The sequence below is a fragment of the Malurus melanocephalus genome, unplaced genomic scaffold (genome assembly GCF_030028575.1).
Source record: "Malurus melanocephalus ecotype Western Australia unplaced genomic scaffold, MMel_1.1 scaffold_762, whole genome shotgun sequence".
Lineage (NCBI taxonomy): Eukaryota > Metazoa > Chordata > Aves > Passeriformes > Maluridae > Malurus > Malurus melanocephalus.
This window is the reverse complement of record NW_026623994.1, coordinates 218,823-229,537: the sequence shown is the minus strand read 5'-3', so window position 1 is coordinate 229,537 and position 10,715 is coordinate 218,823. Positions and strand designations below refer to the sequence as shown.

Below are 10,715 nucleotides of genomic sequence, written 5' to 3'. Positions count from 1 at the left end.
TTGACAGCCTGACCCTCCACTAAAGAACACAATGCAGAAAACAGCATCTGAAAAAATACACAAATGCATGCCTGAAAAAGATCTACAGGGCAAAACCTGCTCTAATTTTCCTTCTAGTTGGTGACATTTCATTAAGTAGTTAGATCGATTTCTTCCTCTGATAATGTCTCAGCACTGACTCGGAACAAGTTGGTCAATTTTSGTACAGTATCCCTCCAGTTCTGCAGTACAAAGTTATACCCACTCTCCCTCTGCAAGCGTGAAAGTTCACTGGTTTCTTTTAGGGGAACAGCAAAGTTCAAGTCTCAATATCAAACCCTTAAATAAAAATTTAATACCAATATTGAAAAACCGGTACAGAAAAAATTTCTATGCATTAAAAAACGTAGTACTGCTCACATACAATACTAAAACAGACACTATCTCTTCCAAGATCCTTATATTTCACCAATATGCAACAAAAATATCTTGCTTCCACAATGGGAGTCTCCTCTTCCACAATGTCTTGGAAGAGGGAATAAACAGGGGTAAAATTAGGAAAGTAAAGGGAAAAAAAAAGTAACAAATTAGTGAGTCATGGTGAAACTAAACTCACTTGGTCATAAAAATGACCTTTTAAACTGTAAAAGGCAAAAAAACTCATACATAAGGCATTTATTTAGCAAATAAATTGAACTGAAGGCAGAACATGAAGCTGTATCATCAAACTGTCTCAGGAACCCAGTTTATTGTTTCAGTTATGTGTATTCACATATCCTCATGTTCAAGCTCCTCAGAATACATAGAACATCCTTAGATGTCTTCTCAATATACCACTAAACAGCCAATCCAGTGACAGTTCATATGCTAGTTTTCCAGCATTTTTGTCACAAAGCAAAACAGTATATTTTAAGGAAAGTTAATTACACCATTTATTGGCAATGCAATGAAGGCAGATTCTACTTAAACCATAAAAATATAAACTGTATCCTCTTTCCTGAAAAAAATCTGTTTTCTATCCAATTGTTTAGAAGATAGGCCATTCTGCATTCTTTCTACTGTCTGCAACCAGATATGATTCAGTACATTCTTTTTAAAGATGAGGTAACTTCTGTGGATTATGGAGAGTGCAATCTGATCTTTTCCATGAGTAACACTTTGCAGTGATTTTGCGTAAGATGGAATGTTTCAGACTGACCGTATGCCTATTAATTTGGGTGGAAGTGACAAAAGAGGGAAAAACCTAATAATTTTCTTTTAGTTTAAAAGCATACAAAAATATGAGTTTGTGAAGAATGGTATCGCAGGAACACTTAATGTTCACACAACAAGCTGGTTTTATTACAAATTGCTCATCCAGTTCCTCTTGCTCTTCAAAGTTCTACATAGCAGCTAGAATGGTTTCTCTGTCAAGACCTTATTCTGCTTTGTAATGACAGATACTCAAGAACAGTCATCACTGGAAAAGTAAAAACCCTGTAAAAATCAGGTAAAGAACTGCTAGGTCTTAACAAAAAAATAAAATGGGTTGTATTTCATGATTTGCAGTGAGAACTCCACCACTTTTAAGCAAATTCTTTCAGTAGGTCCTTGTAAGCCATACACACCATCAGAAAAAGTTGACATTGCTTTAACACAAACAACAGAACTAGGTGTGCAGCAACCTAATAGTGAAGTTAACTGTAGGAAATTTTCAACTCAGTGAAACACTAAATAAAAGCTGCCTAAGCAGGAAGTTAGTAGTATTGCCTTTCTATGAATCAACAAAAGCAGAAGGGTCTATTGCATACACAGCACAGCAAGGCATAGTTTATCCAAGAGTGAACACTCACTACTTTCTATGTTCATTTTTCCTTCTGGGATCATACTCACAACCAAAATGAGAGGTTAGATTCTCACTTTAGAAACAGACAGGTAGAGAAAGCACAGGAAAAAAATTTACTCATTTTTTAGTTACCGCAATACAACACAAAAATCAAAACACAATATTCTATCTCTGAAGGATTTCCACAAGGAAATCCACAAGGAGCTACAGTTTCATAATATACTACATCAGTAACTATATGGGATTCTCACCACTCTTTATTAAGTTCAGATATCCTAAAATGCAACAAAACTGCAAAGGAAGAAAAGTATTGCTTCCTTTTACACAGTTTATAGCATGTTCTGACAGCAAAACTATCTTCAGCCAAACCAATAAGGTTTCTTTTTATCTGAACAACTTCATAATGTTGTAACTACCTCAAAGACTTTCTGAGAGCATTTGTAACGTATGACAGTACTTCTTTGACTTGTTTACCATCTTATTCATGCCAGGCGATTATATTAGGAAAAAAGACAAGGAAAGGAAAAAAGAAGAAAGGGAGAGGGTTTGGTTCCTTCTCGAAGTAAAATCTTTCAGCAGTCAACACTGACTGTAAGAGCAAAGGATTTACAGCCTATACCAGCACGTAATTAAACAGTCTGTCCAGCAGTGCAGAATCAAGTATCTGGCCAGAGACAGAAAGCCAATACTTTACAAATGGGACTGTTTGGGGCTGACTGCCAGAGGCAGCTGCATGCAGCTCTTTAACTGCTATTACTCACGAATCTTTTCAGACATAGTTTGTTATCTTGACTCTAAGTARCTCCCTCTAGTTTGTTTCTGCATTAGCCATGACAAGTGCATTTTGGAAAATCTGACATCCAAAGATTAAGTCCATGTGAGYCAAAGAGAAAAAAGAAAATGTTGAGGTTCTTCAAAAGGGCTTGCTTAAGTTCTTTCAGTTAACCAATACTTACCTACATAGGCTTCATCATCCACTGGCAGGGGTACTGACATGCAGAGGTAGGTATCAGACTGTTAAAAGAAAATAGAACAGGTATTACCTTTAAAATGGGAACTTTTAGAAATTAAAGAATAGAAAGAAAGTATCAAAATTCCTTATACTTTCTGAAGATGAATGTGAGAATACTGAACAAATTAATATATACAACAGGACCATATAGAAAAAACAACACCTACTCTACTGAGATATTTGGGAAAAGATGAGGTTGACTGGCTCATTATCATAAYAAATTTATTGTCATAATTTATTTACATGTAAAAAAGATCAGGCTATAAGGTCATCAAAGAAGCTGTCAGATATGTACATTAACTGTTTTAAACCTCTTTTTTCTTAAACCTCTTTTCTTCCCCCCCAACTTCTAGGGCTGCTTACAAAAGGAAATGTATCACCTACAAATGTATCACCTATCAAATGTATCACCTACTGGAATTTTCACATGAACCCAAAATCTGACCAGACTTTCACTTTCCTAAGGACATCTAAACCAATGAATATAAAACTCCTGCTATGGATAACTTCAAATTTAATATAACAGAAGACACCCTGAATACACATAAACAATGATATGCAACTGAGAAGGAAGGAGAGGTACAATGGTGACAACAATATGTGATTACACAGAGCAGTGATGCGCACAGGTAAGAAACCATTTTTGGTGCTTTTGGTAAAGATGGGAAGGACGAATAGAGGTTAACTGATACACCTAATGTGAATGCCCTTGTGTACTCTCGTTAAATGCATTTACAGAATGAATTTACTAAAGCCTTCTAGAAATACAAAAGGAAATACTCTGTTTTCTACTGAACCTGGGCTCTAAAGCAGATTTTTTTTTTAAGGCACAACCTAATTTAGAACCTTAWACCCAAACTCTGAAGGCCAATGGCAGCAATGCTTCACACTGCAGTAAAATTAAAGTTTCCAATCAATGTTTRTGTATAGTACCTGTGCTAAAAGAACACATATCTCAGGTACAGGCAGAGCACTCCTAAATCACATAACGGATTGGCTACCATTTATGCACCCATACAGCAACTGCAGTTGTGAAATGTAAGGCAAATCTTGGCATTCCTACCCCTCCAACAAGCCCAGTAAGACATTTAGAAAATGCAGGATTTTTGGCAATCTTTTCCCCAGCCTTGACAATTTTTTTTAGTAGGAATCTGAACTGACTGATCTCTTCGTATGTGTTTCCTAGCTGTTCAACTGATGGCTCCTCAGGAAAAATCAATAAAATATAATTATAAATGTGCACCTGGATGAACGGAGAGTACTTTTCACTCTTTCTGATGGAGAAGTTTAACATTTTGCTGCAGACACAGGTCTAATGGAAAATATGTTTCTGTTTTGCACTTCCTGAAATAACACTTCTTTCTCTAAATTACATGCTCCAGAGGGGTTCTCCGCAAAACTTAAAAACATCATTTTCTCTTCACTACTTTTGAAAGTTCTATCTGCAACAATGAGTCATCAACTACTGCAGCACAACATACTGCTGTTTTCAAGCATCTGCAGCCCTCTAAAAGAGATGTAAACCTCTTAATGATATAACTATAATATCCTGCAATGGCTCACTGCAGAAAGAAAACAAAATTAATTTTTCATCTCGCTTAATGAAATTACATGTGAAAATGACAGTGGAACCTCAAAGACTTTTATGTGAATCTTAAAAATGTTAAGTTTAAAAATCTTAACTGTATTCACTTTTGCTCACTTGGCTCAGTGGAATATAACCAAGTTACATTGGTTATATTGGTTATATATACTTGGAATATAACCAAGTTCATGCCTGAAAGAATATACCATCATGACTCATTTATAGTAGCTTTCATGGAGTATTTTGAGAGTTAAAAATACTGGGTCAGAAGTACTGCCTCTTTTAAAATGCTTTTTGGTTGTTTTCTCTCAGCTTGCCGAAGTTGCAGCAATGTACTGTTTAATGTAACTAAATGCATCATCCAACATTTGGTGTAAACTGCAACTCCATGTCTTACTAGAACAGCTAGAAATATTTCACTTTATAACACTTCAACAAATCAGTTTATGAAACCAACATTTTACAAATAAAATTAATAAAATGAAAACATTTTTCTCTCATTTGAGATTACTTTTTTTGTTGCCTACTTTTCTCTGAACATAGATATCTATGAAAGTTACCCTGATTTTTTTGTTTTACAGTATTTGAGTAATATTGTGGGGAAGGTTTTGTTTTCCTAGCTTATTAAAAGGAGAGTAAGTGGCAAAAAATGCAGTTCTCTCACCTGCTTAGGTGTTACCCCAGGCATGCGAATATCCAGTGCAAAATCTGACAGACCAAGTGAAATCACTGGCTGGTTGCTTCCAAGGCATTCACTGGAAAGAGACCTGGTAGCATCTTTATATCTTTAAAAGAAGGAAGAAAGATGTTTTGAAGTATTGATTTTTGTTATGTCTTTTTAAAATGAAGGGTTTATGGAACTAGTAAAGAAGTTTGAAAATGCTGAGTTCTTCCAGGAGTGATCTGAAAATTCCACTCCTTCATGAGTTTAGGAAAACATTTTAGTTATCCAACACTTACTGAAGTAGCTCCTGAGCTGAAAAATCAGACAACTAGTTTGGAAAATGTTAGCTGAAAATATAACCTATTACTTAATCATAATAATTGTCTGAGGGACATGATAGATAGAGAATTAGTTCACTACAGTATGTCAAGTACTGTAAATAATTCATAATAGCTTTGAAGGTTTATTTTGAGACTGTGTGCCTGATTTACAGCTCAATATAGATCAGGTTTAAATTACATGCAAAGGGTAAACTGTTAACTCAAACACTGTGTTATTCATAGCAATTTCTATGGTCCTAGAGTAGTGAGGCAAAACACTAAACCTTGCGATTCACAGGAATAACAAATTCAGTACTGAATGCAACAATATAAACAAAAAATTAATTTTTTTTGTTTATAAACAATATAAACAAAATGCAAGAAAAATGTAGATCACTGTAAAGAACAGAATGGTAAGATATGAGAAACCCTGATGCAACACTAATATACATTTTGACTATGTATATTCATGTATACAGAAGCACCCAACCTCAGCAACAGTAAAACCCTTTTTTCAGGAGCTAGGAAGCTACTTCTCTTATCCACACTACATTAAAGTCTACCTTCACAATTCTGCATTCAAACCACCCCAAAAATTTCCCAGGATTGTTCAGCTTAGYTGATGTTTTCTAGTTAAAACATTATCTTATCCTGCAAGCTAAGTCAAGCATCTGAAATAAATTTACTCCCTATGTAGTCTCAAATACAGCTGTAGTATTATGAAAAAAAGTTTTATTAATTGCTGCTTTATCGTTCTAAACTCACCTTTAATGAGCAACCTATGGATAAAACATTAGTTTCTGTCCTCAATATGACAACAGTGCAGAAAGAAAATTCAGAGCAATGATCAAAATTGAAAAAATACCATATCTAGGACATGCTTTTACATACTTTTTAAATATTATGGCTGCATGCATTCAACACGTAATATTTTCCAGCATAACCCACCTCTTGAAGACTGGAAGTGAGCTTCTGAATCCTAAGCAGATGTTTTGAAACAGAAGAAGCAGTACTAGCAGGTTGTTACTGCAGCCAGCCATGTCCACCCTGCTGTTTCTGGCCTGATAAAGTGAGCAGAAAAAGGGCAGTGCAGTTTTATCAGCTGTGATCCTGACAATTAGGGGGCAGCAGCAGCAGTATCATTTCACTACTTCATTATTATGTGCTCTGCAGACATCCTCTAGCTTCTGACAGACCATCTGTCTTGGAAGTGATGTACTGTAAATCAGAAAGGTGGATGATACTATGTTGTCTTTATTATTAGCTTTAAAAATCTGTTGAAGAATCTTCCCTTGCAGATACACTGCACTTGTGTCCACTTAAGGAGCTGAAAAGAAGTAGCACGCCTGATGTTTTCTGCCCAGGCTGTGCAGCTAAATCTGCACTTTACTTATCGATCGGGAGTGCAGAGACTTCAAGCGGCATCACAGAAAACAGCACCAGTCATCCTTCAGAACCTGTAAAAATAGAAGGAGATAAAAGATGACTAATACATTAGAGCAGTAGTTTTTAGCAAATCCTGTCGAGGCATTTGAATACATTAGGAAGTTCTTTCATGAGCTTTAGACCAACCCAATAAAGATTGCATTGGTTCTGTTGATTCCTCCTTTTCTCTCCCTCCCCTGCATACACACATATTTCATTTTGATATACCAAATGTATCTTCAAATTCCTATTCTACGTGATGGGAAGAAATATAAAACCCTCCTGAATATGTAAAACACAAAATATGGAATATTTCACAGATGCAAACATTAGCATAATGTTTTCTACAAGCACAAAAAAAAAGGAAAAAAATAAAAGCCAATACTGACATAGCAAGAATCAAGGTTCACAAATTTCCTTAACTATCACCAAGGTTTCTGTACTTATTGCAATCTGGGAGAATATTTTACTTTTAATTCAACCTGTAATAAACCATTATATCATTAAGGTATTTGTTTATTATGGACTTAAGTAACTTTTTAAATCCATTTCAGAAATCAGATACTTTAATTTTTTTTTTTTTTGCAAATACAGTAACAAGAACAGTTGACATCAGACTGCTTTACATTATTTGAGTAGCCTATCCTTTCATACACTGAGGGGTATGGCAGCATAAACCAGASACAGTCTCCCTCCTGTTTAATTTCAACTGTTCTTATTGTTCAAGTCATTTTAGTTGGCACAATATTTAATTCCAAAATTTTATCATTCTTCAAAAATTATGCTAGAAAATCATACCGTGCTTTACTGAAGACATATACATTAGTATTATTTCATTTTTTGAGAATACCAATTTTGGTAGAAGGAAAGTTTCCAGTCATAATCAAAATCTTCAAAATGTATTAGGTAGTGCTTCTAAATTAGTATAAATAAAATGTTCTAAATACTGTATTCTATATTAGTATAAATATTAATATGTAAAAAACAACTCAAATCCAAATATCTTCCAGTCCCTGAAAGACATAGTCAAAACAGTTTTATAAGGATGAAATAGAAAAAAAGGATTCTGACATGGAACCAATGAAAATACATGTATTTCATTAAAAAAATCACTCCCACTTAGGGCACGTGTATCAAAAATGGTTCTTACAAATCCAAAGTGCTTAAGCATAAGAAGCCATACCAGCTAAACAGCCACAAAAGCTGTTGTTAAACAGCTACACTTGACTTGTATTGCACTATTTGCAAGATTTAAAATCTGATTTAAGTTAATTAAGATTAAACTTGCAAATTTTATTCACAAGATTTAGTCACAAACAACTAAAAACAGAAATATATTAGTTTTCAGCTGGCCAAAAAATATGCCAAGGCTGTCCAAAACCATTCATGTAAGCAATGACACAATCTTAATTCCTTTTTTAATGTAAATTCTCATGTCTCTACTTCTGTGATCTAAATAATTTTCATTAGAGAACTATACAAATCTGCAACATATATAAAGAACTGTGCTATGTCAAAGACCAAAAATCACTAAAAAACAAAAAAAGACAAGTTTGACCTAGCCAGTTCAGCAAATGAACTGCAGCTAGGCCTCAAACTTGGAACACTATGCTTCTAATAATACAGGATAATCAATGCGTTGTGGGATCAGATTAGGGATTAATTAAAGCACTAAACACAGCCCCTTAGGACACAGATTCACAGAAAAACATATTCGGCAAGATGCTGTCAAATTAGACAACCTCTTGATCCTCAACATAAATAAAAAACATGTCACAAAACAGTTATCTAGAGGTTGGAGGAGCTGTGTAATGCAGATGGACACCAGACTGGGACAAGTGACTGACACACTTCGACATGGGTAAGTAGTGTACTTATCTTGACCCACAGGCCTCTCGTTGTATCTTCTCTCCCCTGTCCAGCCCAGGAAGGGAGTGACTGAGTCGTTTGGGTGAGCACCTGGCATTTAGACAAGGCCAATGCATCAGACAACTAATGGTACCTTTGGCTGCATCAGCCAAAGCACGGCCAGAAGGTTGCTGGCGCGGCCATTTGCAAGGAGACGGGGAGAGACACATAAACGACCTCRTAGACTTGGTTGTATGTGCTATCTCATCCGCTTTATTAACGGAAGCCGAGGCTTTTTATACCCTTGGCTCGTAATGGCGGCGGCAGTTAGACGTAACGCTTTTTGTAACAGGAATAACGGTAACTTAACRTACAGAAGCTCTTACTAATGCTCTAAATTTCCTTATAAGGTAGCTCTGCCGTTGCAGGGGGCTCACGCTGACTACCCTCGCCATAGGGTTATACTGTGGCTTCTCACGGCCTCGCGGGCGCTCGAGATAGACCCGACTGGAACTGTTACAGCGCCTGCCGGCTGTCAGCCAACGGTGGCCAACGGCACCAAATGTTCCAGATCCTTCACGGACCTTCTCTGCCCTTACCAGGCCTAGGTAGGCCCCATAATGGCTTACCACATCTCCCCTGTTTTTCTTTAAAAAAGAAAGGAAGAAAGAGTCTGGTCAGCWCGAAAACCTGCAAGAGCAAAACTATAAACTACATCAGAAGGTAAAACTTTAACAACAGTAAATTCTTACACATATATAACAACAAGAACAGGAACAGAATAACAGAACTAGAACAGSAAAGCCAAAACTGTAAAACATCCTAGCACAACATTTTGACACTTTATCGAGTTCTTCGACAGCCTTCCTTTATCTGTCCTTTCTATTACTCATCTGGCGAATCCGATGGATTTGGCGGAGAAATAAGAATATCCACAGCATCTTCTTTCTCATCCCTTTCACTGTCCTTTCTCTTCTTCYTGCTGGTGGATGTAGGCACCGTTATTTCAGGGATTGCTACCCGAGTCCATCTCGCAGGCACCCATAGAGGTCCTGCGGATGAAGAAACACAGAGATACCCTCGACCCCAGTACAGTACCCTRGCTGGTTCCTGCCAAAGGCCTGTCKTAGGGTTTCGGTATCTCACCCAGATCTCTGGTGGCTTTTCCTGATTAGTCCAACGATGGTGTTTAATAACAGCAGGAACATCGTTGTCACCAAAGACACACAAATAATTCAAAACAAAAAGACACTTCAATAACCTTCCCTGAGGATCTCCTACATTGGAGTGCTTCCTCAGATATTTCTTTAGAGTGCCATGGGCCCTCTCARTAATTGCTTGTCCAGYTGGAGAATGAGGAATGCCTGTCGCATGCTCTATTCCCCATTGACACAGGAATTGCTCGAATCTCTTACTAGTAGAAGCCGGTCCGTTGTCAGTTTTAATTTTCCTGGGTATTCCCATGACTGCAAAACAGCTGTATGCATGTCGCTCGACATGCACAGCCCTTTCACCAGCCTGTGCTGTAGCCCATACAAAATGACTGTATGTATCGATAGTCACATGGACATACTTGACTTTCCCAAATTCTGGCACATGGGTRACATCCATCTGCCAAAGCTCATTGCTCTCGAGGCCATGAGGGTTAACTCCAAGTCCTAATCCACAGCCCCCGTTATGGTGGCTGCAGATAGGACATGCCCTGACGATGGCTCTGGCCTCGCCAATAGGAAWTCGAAATTCCYGATGCAGCCCCTTAGCATTTTGATGGAACATGGAATGAGCTTCCTTGGTCTGTAGCTACCTGGGCCGTTGACCCAACCTGTCGGCCCTGGCATTACCCTCTCCCAGCCCCAGGTCCCATTTATGACTCCTCACATGAATAATAGAGAAAGCCTGTTCTCGCAGTCTGGTAGCCCTTTGCAAGGTCATAAATAACTCATATAGCCTCTTGTTTTGCACCTGTCGAATGACAGCATCTTCAATTCTCTCACACACACCTGCTACATACAAGGAATCAGTGACAATGTTGACAGGTTCAGTTATGTGGAGCATAG

At 37.2% G+C, this 10,715-nt stretch overlaps 1 protein-coding gene across 1 annotated transcript in view; it reads right to left on the bottom strand.

Moving 5' to 3' along the window:
• Window positions 1–298: 298 nt before the first annotated feature.
• The window catches only part of LOC130584777 (peptidyl-glycine alpha-amidating monooxygenase B-like), a 62,344-nt gene continuing 51,927 nt past the window's right edge, over window positions 299–10,715 (bottom strand). The window contains exons 2-5 of the mRNA XM_057384974.1: window positions 6,334–6,842; window positions 5,066–5,186; window positions 2,761–2,818; window positions 299–318 (exon numbers count right to left, since the gene is read on the bottom strand). Of these exons, the coding sequence (XP_057240957.1) occupies window positions 299–318; window positions 2,761–2,818; window positions 5,066–5,186; window positions 6,334–6,425 (291 nt within the window). The 5' untranslated portion in view covers window positions 6,426–6,842. The remainder of the gene's footprint in view (window positions 319–2,760; window positions 2,819–5,065; window positions 5,187–6,333; window positions 6,843–10,715) is intronic.